General features: G+C 42.3%; 1 protein-coding gene across 5 annotated transcripts in view; it reads left to right on the top strand.

Annotated features, from left to right (window-relative positions):
• PPP2R1B (protein phosphatase 2 scaffold subunit Abeta) overlaps positions 1-19,596 on the top strand; it is a 35,117-nt gene that overhangs the window by 5,374 nt on the left and 10,147 nt on the right. For 3 of the 5 annotated variants that reach the window (XM_026505787.4, XM_057316964.1, XM_026505791.4), the window contains exons 5-15: positions 146-293; positions 4,378-4,533; positions 4,742-4,856; positions 5,257-5,327; positions 5,682-5,816; positions 6,534-6,707; positions 9,159-9,219; positions 13,011-13,165; positions 13,988-14,130; positions 14,499-14,590; positions 18,834-18,955. In XM_026505787.4, coding sequence (XP_026361572.1) covers positions 146-293; positions 4,378-4,533; positions 4,742-4,856; positions 5,257-5,327; positions 5,682-5,816; positions 6,534-6,707; positions 9,159-9,219; positions 13,011-13,165; positions 13,988-14,130; positions 14,499-14,590; positions 18,834-18,955 — 1,372 coding nt within the window. Of the gene's footprint in view, positions 1-145; positions 294-4,377; positions 4,534-4,741; positions 4,857-5,256; positions 5,328-5,681; positions 5,817-6,533; positions 6,708-9,158; positions 9,220-13,010; positions 13,166-13,987; positions 14,131-14,498; positions 14,591-14,948; positions 17,286-18,833; positions 18,956-19,596 lie in introns of those variants that run through there. The other 2 variants (XM_026505788.4, XM_026505790.4) reach the window with 2 other exon arrangements.

Here is a 19,596-nt window from a genome sequence, read left to right as displayed (position 1 = left end):
AAGCCTAATCACTGATGTTTGTAAGAGAAAACCTCTAACATGGCTCTGTGTGTGTGTGTGTGTGTGTGTGTGTGTGTGTGTGTGTGTTGGGGGTGTTTAATCAAGTATTTGACAAGAGATACCTTCATTATTTTATTTTTTCCAGGCACTTCCGTTCCTTGTGCTCAGATGACACTCCAATGGTACGACGTGCTGCTGCTTCCAAATTGGGCGAATTTGCAAAAGTTTTGGAATTAGACAGTGTGAAAAGTGAAATTGTTCCACTGTTCACTAATCTAGCTTCAGATGAACAAGTAAGTTAACCTTTAGTATTTAAGGTACATGGATATGCTCCCCTCCTCTAACGTTTTAAGGGGAGTTTTGGTTCTCATGTTAGGATCCTTTTTGCTAAATTGATACTTAAGTCTGGGCTCTCAGACTTAAGTGTCCTTATATTTCTTTATATATGACCCATCTCAGTGTCCTTATATTTCTTTATTAACCAGACCGTGATTTTCTCTTACATTAGCAGTGGTTAAAAGAAGAGTCAAAGAGGAAATGGGAGGGCACCTGTGTGGCTCAGTTGGTTAAGTGACTGCCTTGGGCTCAGGTTGTGATCCTGGGGTCCTGGGCTTGAGCCCCGTGTCGTGGATCCCTGCTCAGTGGGGGAGTCTGCTTCTCCTTCTCCCTCTGCCATTCCCCCTGCTTGTGTGCACGTGCACGCTGTCTCTAATAAATGAATAAAATCTTAAAAAAAAAAAAGGAAATGGGAGCCATGTTAGAAGGGAAGATCAAAGCTGTGTTAAGGGGTAACATACTTTCGTGCATTGCAGCCAGTCATGGGGGGAGTAATGTTGCCTGGAATTTTTGACTTTCAGATAAACAAGCATGGCATGTGTTGAGAAGGCTGTTTGACCTTCTATGTCCTCTGGATGAGTGCATAGGGTAACTCTGTATAATAGCAATTCTAAATCCAAGAACCTTTATCTTTTTGGGGTAGAAATAATAACAATAAGGAGCACCTACATTAAGTGTGTAATTTTTCTCAGCCTGTCTTAAGGGGTTTACGTATAAGATAGTACTTCGGTCCTCACAACAGCCCCATGGGTAGATACCCCATTTTACATATTAGGAAACACACAGAAAATTGAAGTAACTTTTTCAGGGTTGCATGGTCAGCAGTGGTAGAGATGGGATCGGAATCTAGGCAGTTTGGCTCCAGAGTTCACAGCCTTCACAGCCAGGCTGTACTGCTTCTCTTTTTGGTTCAGAGGATCTGCCCCCAGAGTTTCTGGACTCTGGAAGAATCCTTTTGGGGTTTTAATTTGCCTACTGTCTATCCTAGAATCACTTCACATGACGCATACTGATGAGTGTCATTCTCAGATTCTAGATTGAAAGATGGTAAATCTTTCTTTCCACATTATTTAAAAATGTTATTAAAATTGCATATAGAAAAGAGCACAAAATATACAACTCCGTGAATAAGGTCATGTCATCTTATTAGCAAACAGAACTTTGACAGCCACTACCCTAGAAGACTAGCACACGTTCCTTCCCGAACATACCCGCTCCCTGCGCGCTTCAGATAACACCTCATCTTGACTTTCGTGATAATCACCTCTTACTTTTCTGTACATTTATTACTTCAACATTATAGTTTAAAACAGTACTGTTTAACAAATAGAATGTAAGTTAATCTTAAGTTTTCTAGTAGTCACATTTTAAAAAGTAAAAAATGGAAATTAGTTTTAATAATTTATTTAACCCAGTATGTCCAAAATAATCATTTGAACATGTGACAGTAGCCATAGTTCATGTACTCTGAAGCCACAGGTGGCTAGTGGTTACCACATTGGACAGATAGGTTTAGAGTCCTCATTTAGGATTTCGTTGATTATGCTTTCCACGGTATAAATTAACATTTTCTTTTGTCCTCAGTATATTGTACAGATTGATAGTTGAATCTAGTGTGGGGGAGGAGGGTTTGCAAACTTCTTCTGTAATGGGCCAGATAGTAAATATTTTTGGCTTTGTGAGCCGGTTTCTGTTGTAACTACTCAACTGCTGTTGCAGCACAAAAGCACTATAGTGTGTGAACTAATGGGCATGGTGGTGTTTCAGTAAAACTTTATTTCTATAAAGTAGCTACAGTCCTGGATTTGACCAGTGTTTACCCCATCCCTGATCTAGAAGCTTAATGAGATTTAGATTTGATATTTTTGGGGTGGTAAGACCACTTCATTTGTGGGACTGTGTTTTTTGGTAAGAGGCATATAATTTCTAGTGATATATTAGAAAAAATATTAAATGCTTAGTTGTAAAATGTGTGTATGTATATTCTGTTTGACCACTGATAGAATTGCTGTTCTTGGCTTATTCATTCATTGAAAAGATATTTATTGAATACTTGCTACGTATCAGGCACTGTTCTGGTGCTGGGATCCAGTGTTACAAAGGCATACAAAGGCCCTTCTGTCATGGAGTGTACATTTTGATGAGGGAAAACATAATAAACATCAATAAGCATTAATAATGATAAACGCTATGTTGAAAATAAAGTAGGGTGACATAACAGGGAGTGATCATAGGGCATACATCTAGACTGGTTAGTTGGAGAGGGACTCTGAGGAGGTGATATAAACTGAGACACAGAAGAAAAATGTCAGCCATACCCTTTCCTGGAGTGCCAGAGCTCCAGGAAAAGAGAATTCCAGGAGGACAGGACACTTAGGGCTGGAACATAGTGGGTGACAGGGACTCTGGTGGGCTATGAGGTTGGAGAAGATAGGCAGGGGACAAATAGCAGAGGTCCTGTAAGTCAGGGTATGGAGTTTGGATTCCTTATTCTAGATGCAGTGAGGATACACATAGATTTTAAGTAGGGGTGGTGTGATTTGATGGAATTTACATTTTAAAAAGAACATTCTGGTTTCTGGGTAGAAGAATTACAAGGGGCAGGGGCGAGATTAGAAACAGCAAGACCAGTTAGGAGACTTGCAATAATCCAGGTAAGACAGGATGGTGAACGAAAGTGGTACAGTGAAGGTGGAGAGAATCTAGAGATCAGTTTAGAGGCAGCGTCATTAGGACTACGATGGGATTGGATGGGATGAGGGGAAGAGCAATCAAGGAGACCTTGAGTTTTGATTTGAGCCCAAACTGGCTGGCTGGATGGTGGCGTCATTGCTGAGATGAAGAACCTGGGAAAAGGAACAGGTATAGGGGTGAAAGGTAATTGATTAACAAATATTTATTGGTATATATTTCCATAGATGATAGTAGTCCCTTGATTTAGCATTGTTTTTGGATTCCAAAAATATTTGTATAGCCACTACTGAGAACCTAGTTCTGCCCTTTTGTTGGCTTGTTCATTTGGATGGAGGGGTGAGCGTTCTGGGCATATAGTAAATTGTTGACCAACAATTAAAAATTTTTTTTTAATTTGTGAAATTTGTAAAATTTAAAAAAAATTTCACTTCTCTCTCTTATGTGTATGTATGTGTATGTTATAGATATAAAATATGTACCCGTATATGCATACACACTATTCACATTTTTGGTCTCTCCCTCCTGGGTGCTTGTGTTTACGTATTTTTAGTTTCCACTAACATATTTATGATTCCCAAAGCTATAATCTCAATTCCTAATTTCTCATTGATTTGCCTAATTTGTGTATTTCTACTTGCTCAAAGGACACGTGGGTATTATATTGACACTTGGCAATTTACATTTGGGAAGTTGAGTTCATCAGTCTCATACCTTTCTAAATTTTTTTGCTGCATTTTTCTAGGCTTGGCTACCTCAAAGTTATTCTGTCCCTGATTCTCAATCAAATCCAGTGGTTTGTTTTGTTTTGTTTTTTTAATTGCCTTTTTGTTTTTCTGTGTATTTCTTTCCAAGTCGTCATTTCATGCCTGCTATCACTGCCACCCCAAACTGAGTATTTGGACAACTGAGCTTCCTGTTCCCCTTCCCCTTATTCTCTTGTTTTTTGTTGTGATCTGTTAAACAGTTTGTTCAAGTATAGTTTTCATTTTTTTATCCCTTGACAACTTCTTATAGGAAGGCCTTGAAGACACCATTAAAATGTTCTCTTTTTTTCACTTAATTTTTACATTTTCATTTCACTTTCCTTAATAGAAACTCTGCATTCTGGCTAAGGGAATTACTTCACTGTTGACTCTAGAACAAGGTTGTTTCTACTTTTAGGGATTAGATAAGCCATTCCAGGTGAAGTATGTTTTAAGACATAAAGATGTGAAGCTGTATATAGTGTTTTTTTTTTTTTTCTTTTGAACGACACCCACAGTCCTGCCCCACACCATACATACTGTACTTTCCTGTGGCTCTCTGTAAATCTTGTCTGACTAACAGAAAGAAATTTTGTTCCTTTAGGATTCAGTGCGTCTCCTAGCTGTGGAAGCTTGTGTCAGCATTGCCCAGTTACTGTCTCAGGAGGACCTCGAGGCTTTGGTGATGCCTACACTTCGGCAAGCAGCAGAAGATAAATCTTGGAGGGTTCGCTACATGGTAGCTGACAAGTTTTCAGAGGTAAAATTATTGTACTGACATTTTTTAAGTGGCAAGAGAAAAAAAATTCCAAACCCACAGATTTGCTCTGTACCAAAAGTTGCTGAATTAATTCTTCTGAATTGAAAGTGCTTGTAGCAAAAACATACTTGAAGGTTACACTGTTTTGTTTTGTTCATGTTAATTAACTTGTTAGTATACATTAAAACCTGTACAAATTTTTTTATAGCTCCAGAAAGCTGTGGGTCCTAAAATCACCCTAAATGACCTCATCCCCGCCTTTCAGAACTTACTTAAAGACTGTGAAGCTGAAGTCCGAGCAGCTGCTGCCCACAAAGTAAAAGGTTAAGGAGTTCAATTTATATTGTGGGATATATCATTCATTTTGTTTCATTTTTTTTTAAATGTCAGTGAATTTTTTTATAGTTTTTGTTGTGCAATATATTTTTCAATAAGAGATGATTTCATTGTGTAGGAATGTCACATTGTTGGACAAGGTTACTCCCTTTATATTTAAAACCAAATAGCTGTTGTATCTTGTTTTTGTAAAAAAGATGCCTTTGCAGGTTGGATTAGTGTATATGGCATATAGGTCGATGAAAGGTACATTTAGAATAAGAGCTGTTTTCCCCTCTTAGAGCTTATTTGCTTAAACATGATTTAAGTTGCAACTGTTGATAAACCTGGCTTCTTGTAAATGGCTGTATGTAAGCATTATTAGTTTTTTCTATTTCTTTCTTTCAGAACTTTGTGAGAACTTGCCCACTGAAGGTAGAGAGACCATAATTATGAATCAAATTCTGCCCTATATAAAGGTAAACCTAATTAGGTTATTTTTTGTTTCACCTTGTCCTGTATTTTACAAGGTAAACTTTACCTCAGTTTTTTTGTTTCTTTGCTTTACCTTAAAACTCTTTGAGTTTAAGGGTGAATAGGGGATGGTTGGGACAGTCATTTTAATGACACTGTTATTTGTTACTTATTAGTGTTTGTAATTGTAAAATGGTCTGTGGTGCATAGGTTTCTATTATCTAATAGGTGGCTTGAGGAAATTGATCAATTAATCAATATTGAAATAGTGCTGTCTCTTTAAATTCCTTGGGCGATGGCGTGGAAGTTTCTGTTGTCTTGCCAAAAAAGAAAGGCTTTTAATTTTGATTCTATTTTAGGAATTAGTATCTGATACAAATCAACACGTCAAATCGGCTCTAGCTTCTGTAATTATGGGATTGTCTACCATTTTGGGCAAAGAGAATACCATCGAACATCTTCTACCTCTTTTTTTAGCTCAGTTAAAGGATGAGGTGAGTGTGGCTAAAAATTCTCTTGCCTTTGATAGTCAGTGATTTGGTTTGGTTTTGGTTTGGGGTTTTACTAAAATAGAGCTTGAAGCATGGATGAAGGGATTTAAAAAAAGGTAGTTTATTTTAAACCAGTGACAATTCCTGTGTTTGAGTACGGAGTTACAAGTTCTGCAGAAAATCAGCACAAGGAGCCATTGATGCAGACCTGAAAATGTCTTTGTGTCCTCTCTGCCTGATTCCTACTGACAGGCACTGGTGTCTTTTCTTTAAAGCTAATGTAGCTTTGTTTTAAATGTTTTTAAAAGTTGAGTATAATAGTATCAAAATTGTAATCATGGTTAACATTTATTTATTTATTTATTTATTTATTTTAAGATTTTAATATTTGACAGAGATAGAGACAGCCAGTGAGAGAGGGAACACAAGCAGGGGGAGTGGGAGAGGAAGAAGCAGGCTCATAGTGGAGGAGCCTGATGTGGGGCTCGATCCCAGAACGCTGGGATCACGCCCTGAGCCGAAGGCAGACGCTTAACCGCTGTGCCACCCAGGCGCCCCATATGGTTAACATTTATTGAGTAATACTGTCAGACATGTTCGTAAATGCTTTGCATGTATTATTACATGTAATCCTCAAAGCAGTTTTTACTTCATCATGACAGTAAGAGAATATCAGGCAGAGAACTGATATGTGTTCTTTTGGGACTTGTGTATTTGCAGTGTCCAGAAGTTCGTTTGAATATCATCTCTAACTTGGACTGCGTAAATGAAGTGATTGGGATCCGTCAACTCTCTCAGTCTCTCCTTCCTGCCATAGTGGAGCTGGCTGAAGATGCGAAGTGGAGGGTCCGGCTGGCCATCATTGAGTATATGCCACTGCTGGCGGGCCAGCTGGTGAGTGTGTGGGCCGCACGAAGTGAAGGGTAGCCTCAGATAGTGGGGCAGATTGTCATGGCACGTATTAGGCCCATGGAGCTCATAGGGTTATGCCCATTTAGACGCATGAAAGTATGGTCTGACCTAGTTGCCTGTAGGATGGTTTTTATATTCATTGGTGCAGTAACTTCTAACAAAAGAATATTATAGAAACACAGTTCACCTTATCACTACCTAAATACAAAGCCATAGCAGAATATAATCAGTTTCTTGGTAAATAATACAACATTGTGTGATATTTAGTGTCTCTCTCTGAAGGAATACTGAACTGGGAAAAGAACTTTGATTTTTGCTCAGGGCAGCTGTTTGCCTATATTCTGAACAAAATGTCCCTGATGACTGCTTTTCCTACATTCTGGTTAAAGGGACTTGAGGCTTCATCATAGAGGAAAGGGGTATGAAGTCTGGAGGCCAGAGAGCACATTATCACATTATGTGTTACTGTTTTCAGTTTCATGATTAGTTTTACTCTGATCATTGCATTAATTAAAATTTCAGTGCTGGGTATTAAGTGCCCTAGATAGTGTTAGGTTTGATACGCACTTACGCCGTCGGTAGCGTGTGCCATTGAAGTCTAGCTGGGGAGATAGACAAGTGAGCTCTTCTGGGGCAGCGGCTGTGTTGAGCATTTTACTCGCAGTGCCTGCCAGAACCTGGCAGGAATTAGGCACATAACATTTGTTGAATGTTGAATGAATGAATTCCTGAATATTTTTTGAGAAAGCTCCTATACTTTGTTAGTTTACATCTAACAATTTGCAATGTGTATCCTCTCTTACCCTCCTTCCATTACTTTCAGATCACAGCATGTGGAATAATTTTTTTTTTCTTGGACCACTGAATTTGTTGCCTATTTTGGCATATTTAGTTCATGAAGTGTGCCCTGTGCGTGTCGGTGGCATTATGTTTTATAAAATTTGGAGTGTCTCGTTCAAAACAGATGCCAAAGGTATCAGTGAATAGCTAATAGGGTCAGGGGAAGTCGTTTTGTCATCTCTTTGGTCTCTGTCACTCCCAAGTGCTGAAGGTCACCTTCTGTTCTTCACTGGTGACTGTCATGCATCTTCCTCTCCAGAGTGGAAAGCAGCAGCGCCTAACTTGTTTGCTAAAAACTGAAACAACTGTCCAGAAGGGAGGGGAAATTTTAGGATCAGTTCTTTTAACCTCTGGTCCCCTTAGGCCCGGGAGGTTGGTAGAGGTTGATAGCTCTGTGGTGGAGGGGTGTGAAAGCAGGCAGGGGGTGAGTTTGGCTGACTCGTACCTGTCCGGCAGGGGATGATGTGCATCGGTCATGAACTTTTTGTTCAGTGTCTTCAACTTCTTGTTAGTGTCATTTATTTCATTCTTATTTTTCTTCTTATCTGTGTAGATTTTTATATCAATTAGTTTATAAATTCTTTCAAGACATTATGTATAGACTGGCTAGTGGACGACCGTGGTGAGTAAATGTAAAGTTAAGCCACAAAAATTGGGAAATAAAAATTAAGACTCCAGAAAAATCCATGGCCTGAAATGAAAAGGAAATTTTTGACGGCCAAGATGGTAATCTAAGTGTGTGGTAAAACCTATTCATAATCTGTTATTATAAAGCTGTTTCATTAAGTCACTATTTTCAAAGCACTGACACTTGGTATTACATCTCTTTATTTAAAATATACACTCACTGGTCAATGACTGCTTAGCATCCAAAGAAATAAAAATACTGGTAGACAAGTAGCCCCCACAGAGGAGGCACTAGAGAGGCCAGCATGGTCCCACGTGCTGCAGGAATGCCACAGACGCAGGTGTGTGTGAGTCCGCCTGTGCTGGGCTGGCTGCCATGTGCAGGAGGAGCGGAATGGGGGGGGGGGCCAGGATGGTTCACTCATGACTGCGCTGGGGCCACTGCACCTGGAGTCTTGTGCCCTCCTCTGCTTTCTCCCATCATCGCAGACATTCTCTCTTTAATTGGGGATCTCTCTATTTCTTGATGTCAGTTTCTTCATCCATAAGGATTTATTATGATATTAAGCAGAAAGGGAAAAAATTGAGAACTGTTATTATTGACAGGTATTTTCCTGGGTTAACTCATTTTTACAAATAATCTTGATACTGCTTGGCACACTGTCCACGGTGTCGCCTTCCAGCTTGCCTGCACTGTTGTAGCTGGCTCCTGGCCACCCTCTTCTCTCCCACTTAGTGGGGTTGGGCCATCTCACTTAGGCTTTTGTTTATGATTGCTGTCTCATAAAATAGACTTATAGTTTGTAAATCAAATTCCATGCTATTCCTTTTCTGGCTAGTTCATGCATTCATCTTATTTGGAAACTTGTTTTTTTAGGTTTCAGGTCATTTTGATGTAATGTAAATAGACCATCTCGATTTCTGAACTTCGGAGATATATATTAATGGAATCTTCTGTATCTATAGGGTGTGGAGTTCTTTGACGAAAAGCTGAATTCTTTATGTATGGCCTGGCTTGTGGACCATGGTAAGTTAAACACAGATTATTATGAAAGGCCTGTGTTTTTACATACATCCATTTTGTTTATGTATTTCCTTTTTAGAAAAGAATGCTAATCTGACCAGACATTTTGTCTTCCAAGGTAGGGATAAAGAAAGGCTTTGATTAAAGTCCACTTAGGTCCCTTTGAACACAAGTTTGACATTGCTATTTTCTACCATTTTTTAATCTTAAATCTTATTTTCTTCATTAAACAATCTCTGCCCTGTTTCTTAGCCATTCTGTTATGTTATTTTTAGACTGTCTTTTTTATACATACACTCCTTCCTTATCCCAAGGTTGTGTGCTCGACCATGGCATTGGAGTCTTTAGCCACTATTGACCGGGTTGGATCGGGATTGGAAGCCAGTGAAAGGCCCAGGGGGAGGTGGCTACTTGGCTTCTTTGAGGTGACTTAGGGGAGGTATACAGTGGTGCAGTAAAGGAGTCTAGGAATGGAAGACGTCAGCTATGGCTGAGGACAGCGGGGGCCCAGATTTCTGGTTTTGGTGAAAGGCAGGCTTTACCCTGGCTGCTGCCAGTGCTTTGAGCTCAGGCAGGGTCAGGTGGAACACCTGTTTTAGAAAATAGGTTTGAAAATTTATCTTCTCTTTGTATTTTTAACATAAGTCAGCAATCACAGAATCCTTTTCTTCCAGTGCCACAAACTGTTACTGAAGTTGCTTATCAAGATAGACAAGGCAATGGATGTTTTCTATAAAACCACCTTACATGTTAACTTGTTAGCAGTTGATTTTTTGCCAAGGTCTCAGGTCCATGTGTCTCCTCCGGTCTGCCAGGCAGCGATGGGTGGGAGGGGCGCCCTCTCTGCCAGTGGGATTCACCACCACGCCCCATGTCCAGGCTTGGCAGCTTCGGTGTGGCCTGACTCCTGTTCACAGGGGGGCTCTAGGGGTTTGGGATGTCTGGTGTGAGCTTTGATGCCATATTTTGTTGTCACCTGCTAGGCATCCTGTTTCAGTTCCACAGCATCTCACATAGACTTGATGTGTTGAGTGTATTCCTGTTCACCTGCAGTGCTTATGCCTGGATATTTGGGAGGAGTGGGTTACTTGTGTCTGCTTGTACATAGAGGTGGTTTCGTTAACGGCATATTTGGAACATGTGGAAGATTATATGGTTAAGACAGTGAAGAGGAGGGTGTGAAAGAAATGTGCAAATCTCGTAAAAGCATATATATGCAGGTGATTTCAGTGTTTTCAAACTAGACGTGAAGACTCTTTTCTTATCCTCTAAAGTTACCTTTTTTGGCCAATTTTTTTTTCTCTTAAATGAAACTTAAGTTTGGTAAATCATACGAAAGAAATTCCTTTCCTCTTAGGAAAATAATGTTTATATTATTTCTGATACATATTTAATGTAACATTAAATATGTTAGTGGGAAGGACACATCCCAGTGGGTCATTCTATATACTTTTTTGAAAGCTTGCAGTTTAGATAAATTCTGAGGAACTTTCAAAGTCCTAAGGTTCTACAGAGAATCGAATTCCTCACACCCTTTCTCTGTAAGATTGCTTTGTCTGTACAAGTCAGTTACTTCTTCCTCACTTTTCAGATATCTTTCCTCCAATTTGTGATTGTAAGAGAGACCCTGTTCCTTTATCTGTGGCAGCGCGCTAGCAGACTAAACTGGCATTGCAAGCATTCTTTGAATCGGTGAAATGTCAGTCTGAAATTGTCCTGTACTTAGTCACGTGGTTTTTTTGTTGTTGGTTTTGTTTTGCATTGTAGATAACTACTGTGTAGTGATCACTGATCATTTACATTTTTGAAACGTTTTCCCTGGTTACTAAACTATTAAAAGAGTATTGTGAAAAATCAGGAGTAGTATAAGGAAGAACGTGTCCCCTCCTTTCCAGAGGTTGAGTGGACAGTGTTGATCAGAGGGAGGAATTGAGAAGGGGAATTTATTTCTTATAGGAGAAAGCATAAAGTGTCAGAGTGAGCATATAGAGCGTGTTAGGCATTCAGAGGAAACTTGCAAGTCTGTGAGACCTTGAGGGGAGAGGGAAAGAGGAGAGGGACCAAAAAAAAAAAAGAGAGAAAACAGAGCTCTGGAATGGTTTGCATTCTTTTGGCACAAAATTGAGAGGAGCCAAGAACATAGTAGGCATCGGGCCAAGTACAGTTGAGTACAGCTGAGGTCTGGGTCAAGGCCGAGTGTGTGCGTGGTCTCTGGTTACCCTGGCAGTGAGATCCCTTCCTATGGTAATGGCGTTAAGAGGAGAAAAATCTCTAGGAAATTAAAAAAAGAATTAGACAAGACACAGATGCTTTAGCAAGCTCCACCTTAGGGGGAGGAGTTGAAAGGGGTTGTGCCAAAGACAAAACCATGAATGTGAAGGGAGGGAATTAGTTTTATGGGTAAAACAGTTGACTTGAGCTTGCTCCGCAGAGAGGGCTTCAGTGCTTCTGGCTGCTTCTCCCACAGACGCTGGTCAGGTTTCTTATTGGTGATAAATTATATAGTTGCTTGGCTATGCCATCTTTCCTGTTCTCAGCAGTGGCCTTGCTGAAAGCTCTGTGGACTGGGAAGAGTTGGGCATTTGCTGTCTGGAAGCCTTATATAAATTGTCCAGGATTGGGGCTGCAGCTTGGATAGCTCTTCTTGCCTATCCTATCACCCAGGTGGGCTGGCCTACCTGGAGAGAGAAGTAGAGTAAGGAGTCGGTACCCACTGCCCTGGATTTGTTATCTGAGCCCCAATTTTGAGTCTTATAGGACCTGTTGCACCTGGCCTGACTTTGTTCAGTGCTGTGTAGTGAGTTGTTGAGAAGGTCGTAGCTCAGGCTTTTATTATCTAGATTTATGACATCCTTGATAAATGATCTTACAGGGAGTTACTAGACGTTATAGCACACACATTTATTCACAGAATACATTTGACATGTTTTCTCAACATAAACCTTTTAAGGGAAGAGAGGCAAGTAGCTCTGAGGTTTTTATTTGCTGTCAGGCAGGTGACCACAGTGGCCTCTGCATGACCACCCTGCTGGCTTTCTCTCTTTTGCTGTTGTTGCTGCTGCTGAAATTATCTTGCTTAAATACCACATTGGTCATCAGGTCACAACTTTGCTTTAAAAGCTCATCATTTTTCTTACAAAATCTAAGTTTAGCTCCCAAGGTGCTCTCTGTTCTGAGCGCAATGTCTGTCCAGCCTTGCAGTCTCGCACCTTGCAGTTTTTCCCCTTTGTGCCGGGCTCCCTTGGTGTCTTCCCTCTCCAGGAATTCCTCCCCTCTTTTCTCCGCTTACACAAATCTTCCTTAATCTCCAAGGTCCACTGCCCGACCTCTCTTTCCTGAAGCTTCCTGGACCTCCCTGTTCTCTCTTCTCTAAACTCCTCGAGCCCTCACGATCTTTGCTACACGATTTCATGCTTCGTGCTGACCAGTCTTACCCCATGTGACTTCTTGGAGGCCGGCAGCTTTCACTTCTCTGATAGAATGTGGGGAAGTATCTTCTGTATTCTTTCTGTAACACCTAACACATAGTAGACACTCAGTATTTATTAATTAATGATGCCTATCATGAGCTCCTTACTTCCTATTTCTTGGACATATTATACATTTTTCAACTGTGAAAAGACCAAATCATTAATTATGAGTCCTTTCTGAGCACGTTGGTAATTGTAGTAGGAGTAAATTTGGAGTGTTGGGAGAGTGTTGTTCTTGGCCCCCCTTTGATGATGATATCAGTAAACTAGGTTATGCTTCTGACATAAGCAGCATGACAGTATGCCCTTCACCTCTTCTGCCAGTGTATGCCATCCGTGAAGCTGCCACCAACAACCTCATGAAACTCGTTCAGAAGTTTGGTACAGAGTGGGCCCAAAATACCATCGTTCCCAGAGTGCTAGTAATGGCAAATGATCCTAATTACTTGCACAGAATGACCACTTTGTTCTGCATTAATGTAAGTATCACATGGCTGTTACTGCTAAGCTTAGGCGCTAAAGCAGTTATTGGGGCCTGTATTTCTGAATTCTGAATATAGTGTGTTCTGTTTGGAATCTGGTTAATCAGTTTAAGACTGATTAATTTGGACAGTTAGTCGATGAGAGAAATGTCAGTTTTTAAATTCATTTTAAAATCAGTAATCAAGTCTCAATGGTGAATGAATTCTGGTTTAATTCTCAGATTCTTTGAATGCTACCTTGTATCCCTCATTCGGGTGCTCAGAATAGAAACATTTTCCTGTTGGTCAGTTGCTTTCTTTTTAAATATTCATTTGTCTTTTGGATTTGGAGATATTTAAAAACATGAAAGTGTTTTAGGGATGCCTGGGTGGCTCAGTTCGTTAAATGTCCGACTTTTGATTTTGGCTCAGGTCATGATCTTGCGGTTGTGGGATCGAGCCTCTGGGCTCAGTGCAGAATCTGCTTGAGATTCTCTCTCTCCCTCTACCCCTCCCCCCACATGTGCTCTTGCACACGCATTCTCTCTCTCTCTCTCTCTCAAAGAAACCTTTAAAAAAAAACAAAACCCGAAAGTGTTTTTTTTTTTTTTTAATATTTTATTTATTTATTTGACAGAGATAGAGACAGCCAGCGAGAGAGGGAACACAAGCAGGGGGAGTGGGAGAGGAAGAAGCAGACTCATAGCGGAGGAGCCTGACGTGGGGCTCGATCCCGGAACGCCAGGATCACGCCCTGAGCCGAAGGCAGGCGCTTAACCACTGTGCCACCCAGGCGCCCCCGAAAGTGTTTTAAATGTACTATCTTAATTATTTTTCAAGGCACTGTCTGAAGCCTGCGGTCAGGAAATCACCACTAAGCAGATGCTGCCCATCGTATTGAAAATGGCAGGAGACCAAGTAGCGAATGTCCGTTTCAATGTGGCCAAATCTCTTCAGAAAATTGGACCAATTCTAGATACTGAGTAAGATTTCAGTATTAGTCTTAAAAAGTCGATTTAATTGTTCACCTTACAGTGGGGAGTAAGAGCGTAACCTGAGTTCAGTGATTTTTAACTTGACCTAAGGCAGGGGTTTGTGTAAAGGAAGTACCCTCGTTTCTGAGGGTGTGACTCTGCTGTTTTGTGTCGAAGCTCTGTATACGTGTAGATCATTCTCTGAAGCTAATTCTCTTGAGGGTTTAGAAATTACTTAGTACTTGTCAGGTATGTATTATAAGCGTTTATAATTTTTTTAAATTTTGAACTTGACAAATTACCATAGAACATGTAACCTTAAAGCATTTATCTGGCCCAGAGGCCTGCCTCTCACAGACAGTACTGTTGGATTTCAGTGCTCTGCAGGAGGAAGTGAAGCCAGTGCTACAGAAGTTAGGTCAAGACGAGGACATGGATGTCAAATACTTCGCACAGGAAGCCATAAGTGGTGCGTCTTGCTGTTTGCTGTCTTTCCCTGGTTATGGGGTGTGTGTGTGGGAGCGGGGGATACGTCATGCCCCTCCGCGGGTAGAACCTTCCTGGCCCACCGTGGAGCAGGCCATTTTCTGAGTTGCAGGTCTACGGTTGGGTAGGAGTACGATTCTCACGGGTAAGAACAGTTTGTCGTTTGGATTTCAGTCCGTTTTTAAAGTTTAACTCCGTGAGCCTGGCAGAGCAAAGAAAGTGACCATAGTGGGAAGTTCACAGTCTCATGCTTTTGCATCATTGTTGTCATACTTAATATTCACATAGATAGTTCATGAACTTTCTGTACCACTAACTTGATTTTGTTTGGAATTTTCCAGTGCTTGCGTTGGCATAATGAGGAACAGGAGGGAAAAGACTTTACTAAATTCTTATCACAGATTTATAGTCAATGTGTTCTTAAACTGGGTGGAGAAAAAGTGGAAAACCTTCAAGACCTCATCCAAGCAGATGGCAGCAACTTTCAAGAGATCAAATTTCAGTGACTTCATTCTTTCTAAAGATGAAATGGGATTGTTTTTTACTCGTCGTCTTTTTTGGGATAATTCTATTGAAAGCATTCTCATTGTTTGTGACCAGTTCCTGACACTTGGTGCAGTCATTTCTTGATTGTCTCCTGCTGATCTGTCGGCACCATGCGGGCTCCTGCATCGCGCTGTGGAATCAGGCCCTGGCCGCTTGCTGTTCCCGACCAAGCCTCGTTGGGTTTGGACCCAGACAGGGAGTGGAGTGATTCTCTTGATGTTTACATGTATCTGTGTGTCTCTCCATCATTCCAAAGTTAAATGTACATGGTTTAGAATAACTTATTTCATAAACCCTCTATTTGGGAGACATGTGGAGATGTAACTGTACGGAAAGCCACATTTTCCCGGATAATGATGGTCTGCCTCAGCGTCTCTCACGAGAGGGAAGTGTGGAAGCTCAGGGTTCTTGTATTGGTTGTTTTGTTTTTTATTTGCTTGATTTTCACTGTAATCATGTCATTCGGAAACCTGGAGTACACATGCATCTTGCCGCTCACATGTGGTGCTGGAAGTTCCCCGGATGCCGGTGGCTCAGCGCTGTGGCTGCATTCACAAACACTGGGCCCCCCCGCCCCGAGACACGTACAGCATAGCGCCTCCCTGATAAGCAGTCATCTTACTGCTTCACTGTAAGATCGCCATTTGATGTTTGATGAGGAGTGCAGTGTTGTGAGGGTTTCCTGCTCTGGACCTGGAGCCTCTTGCCGTCGGGTCCTTGCTGCCGTAGCTTCGCACTGATGTCTCGGGACGGGTGATGCCGGACTCCCGGGACTCAGCGTTTGCAGTGTTCGTTGTTGTTCTACGGTAAAACCTCGTTAATGCCTCCTGGAATTTAAGAGAGTGAGTGAAGCTGAAGGGTTTGCTGAAGCCAATTAATAGTATGTAAGGAAGCCTGTTGTATCTGAACTACTGAAGTAATTTTAAAAAGCTCTAAAAGGCACCCTTTTACCAGTTGACATGCCCATTACTGATCACTCTTCAGTTTTATTAAAATACCTTCCATGGGGATTGGTAATAGGCCACACCTTTTTTTAGATGTATTCATTTTACTCTTTATCTCTGAAATACATATGTATGTATTTCATGGAGAATTGAATATTTTTTCTTTTAGACTTAATTACATTTTTCGTCTAATCAAACTCGCCTTGTCCTAATGAATTTTAATTAATGAGGTTTTATTGTAGCTTATTTTTTGCTCTTTATATGTTGCTGTTTGGTTTCCTTGTTTCCATTTTGGTTTTTCAATTGGTTCTTTGATTCGGTGAGCCCACTGAGCCTTGTTTTGTGAGGTTCAGCAAACTGCTATAAACCTTTGTACGTGAAATCATTACATAAAACCAAGTTTGACCAGATGCTTCCAGGTTTATCTTACCCTAGAGAAACATTTGAACCTTTTAAATCAGACATTACTCTGCCTGCATTTAAAACTGCCAGCCTACCTTGTAGGAAGTGTTTATTTTATTACTTTTTGGGCCAAGGATTCAGTGTATTCCTGTGCAAAAAACTTTCGTACATTCTTGTTTTAATATCTTAAACTATTCTGCTATAAACATTTTAATTTTAGTTTTGTGGTTCTTTTTGTTTCTTATTATCTCCAGGTTAGGTTCCACTTCAATGAATTGCATGTTTGAGAGACCGTTGTCTTGATTCTTGAAACAGACTTGCACAACTGTTGCTTTACTCTTTGGTTGGAAATGCCATTGGCTTGGGGATGGACTTTTAAATGTCCTTTAGACTTCAGATGTACTCCTTGGGGAGCCTGCGTGTTGGCCTCTCCCTCTAAGATGGTGATAAAGGGGAGACAGGAGCCTTGGCTCTCAGGCATGGGTCTGGGAGCTAAGCGGGCTCTGTCTTTTTGGGTGACCCCTTAGCGACTTCATCGACTCTTTCTGTTTTAAGTAATAGGGAATCCCTTTTGCCACTCAGGGGAGTTGTTCTTTGGCTCATACCGGTCCTGTTAACCATGGATCGGTTTTCCTATCTTGATTTCACTAGCGTGTCCACTGCAGGAGCTCCATGAGGGCAGGGATTTTTGTCTGTTCTGTCTTCTGCTGTACTGCCAGCACGTAGATCATTGTCTGGTGTACATAGTAGGTGCTCAATAAAAGTGTGTTTCATGAATCTCTAAAATCTGTCCTCTAATGTGTTGCGTGCGAGGAACAAGTCATTGAAGGTACTGCACTACAGCTCATCCTCCCCCCAGCACAATGGAAGGATTTTGCAACTCGTAAACAAGCTTCGGGTCATCCTTCCCCAGGGCCCCCCACTCCAGCCACAGTTCCATGGGGTTTGCATGACGACCTGGGATGTACACTGCCACGGGTTTTCATCCTCAGTTGTCGGCGTCCGTTGGTCAATGAGGAAAGTGAAGCAGAGACATACACAGCAAGCTGACCCCAATAAAGATGTCTCCTCAGCCATGGAATTCACTCTAGTGTTTCTTTCTACATTTTGTGCGCTGTTGACCTGTCCCAGGTTTAAGAGACCAGATCTTTTTTCTCTGTGCTGCTAAGAAGATAGGAACCTGAAGATGTGTCCTGTTTAATAAGAACAAACAGGTTAACCTGTGGTTTTAATGAGGGCTTGTTGAAGTAGTGGCCCTCAGTTCATGGAAATGCCACAGCTTGGCCACTGCGATGCAAGGCCCTGGGGCTCTTCGCCGGACAGCTTGTCCTGACTCAACATGGTCACCGGACCTTTGAGCCGTCTTATCCATGCATCTGAGATCCTAGCATAGGCCTTCGGGGGAAACAGACTTGTCATTCCTGAGCCAGTGCTGAAGCTATGGCAATACTTTCTTGGTGCAATTGGGTGTATTAGTCACTGTGTTGCCACGGAGTTGAAAATCTGGTGCTTTCCTGCAGAAATCACATTGAATGCGTCCCCCCAGGGATGGAGGGCGGGGCGGCCAAATTCGCTGGGTGCTTGTCCTGCCTACTTCTTCTTGCCTTTTTACTTAAATTCCTCTGACTGACACTTGGTTTTCCTCCCAGCGCTCTTCTCTTGGAGCCTGTTTTATCTCTTCTGCTTAGACACCTGGAGCGGGGAGGGACCTGTGACCTCACGTTAAGGACTAATTGATGGTGGTCTGCGGCTCTGTGATGGTCTTCCTCTGATTTGCATCCTTGCCTCCATCTTCGTCCTTTCCCCTCTTTCCTAGTCTTACTCACGTGTCTCCAGTGCTTGTACCTGCAGTGGTTTCACTGCTCCCCGTTTGCCTCCGTGAACCTGCTGTTTTCAGGGAACTACATAATGTTCGGTTGAGATGGAAATCTGAAGGGTGAAGAGTTTAATTACTCATTGGGTAGAAAAACCAAGTTATTTCTTTCTCTAGAGTTCTCTGAAACTGATATTACCAGTTCTGGAAGGAGCCAGGTCTTTTCCGCCTGACTGGGGCTCTGCAGGCAGGCAGTGATCAAGATGTGGGGGTGCACCCAGCTGGCATCGTAAGGCCCAGTGTGCTGGCACTTTCCATGGTGGTTGAGGGAAAGGCACCTTCAGGAAGGTTCCAGGGTGAACCACTTTCTCTGCCCGGGGACCCACATGCTTGTAGGTTCCTGTGCTCCCCAATGCCAGTGTTGGAGCCACTGGGGGTATCCCGGCTGGGAAGCGCGGGTGGGCTTAGGAGGGCTGTGCCCTGGTCCAGGGACATTACCATACTGCTGTCTGTATCTCTAGCGGTGGCCCAAAGGCTGAGGAAGCTAGATTTTCCTGTGAAGGACAGTGAGGAGCCCAGCGCTCCTGGGGCTGACAAGAGCCACTTCCTGAGACCCAGAGGGCCTGAAGAGGACACCGGGAAGGTAAGTGCCACTGACACCTGGGCTGAGACACGGGTGGAGAGTGGTGACTGGTCTGCAGCTCCGACAGGCTGGGCACAGAAGCAGTACCTCTAACTCTCCCTGAGGAGACAGTGCAGTTTTTAGGGGCCAGGAGTATATTTTCAGTCTGTTGCCCTCCTTCGTGTCCTTCTTTCTGAGGGGTGGACTTTCCAGAGCTCTCTCGCTCTTGTGGCTCGAGGTCTCCCTGCCACCCTCCTGGTCAGAGACAGCAAGGCTCACGTAGGGGACGGGCGGTTGGTGAAGAGTCGCTTAGAGAAACAGGTTGTTTCCACTTGGCTCAGAGACTATAGACCGTTCTCACTTGCTACAGCTCCGTTCAGGTAGCCCTGTCCGTTGAAGGGAAAACCATTTCTGTCACTTTTACCGTGAAATGGTCCGAAGCCTCGTTTGCTGGCGCTCTGGAGAAGGTGTGCGAAAGTTCCCAACTTGAAAGTAATTGTTCGTTAATTGAAGCTGGTGCTGGCCTCTGCCCTGGGGCCGTTAGGAGGGTGGCGTGTGGCTTAGGGATACAGCGGACTCTTGAACGACACGGGTTGGGGCACTGACTGCCCTCCCGCCCCGCACGGTGGGGAATCCACATAGAACTTCTGACTGCCCGGAAC

This window comes from Ursus arctos, unplaced genomic scaffold (genome assembly GCF_023065955.2).
Source record: "Ursus arctos isolate Adak ecotype North America unplaced genomic scaffold, UrsArc2.0 scaffold_22, whole genome shotgun sequence".
NCBI lineage: Eukaryota > Metazoa > Chordata > Mammalia > Carnivora > Ursidae > Ursus > Ursus arctos.
This window is presented reverse-complemented; position numbering and strand designations above follow the sequence as displayed.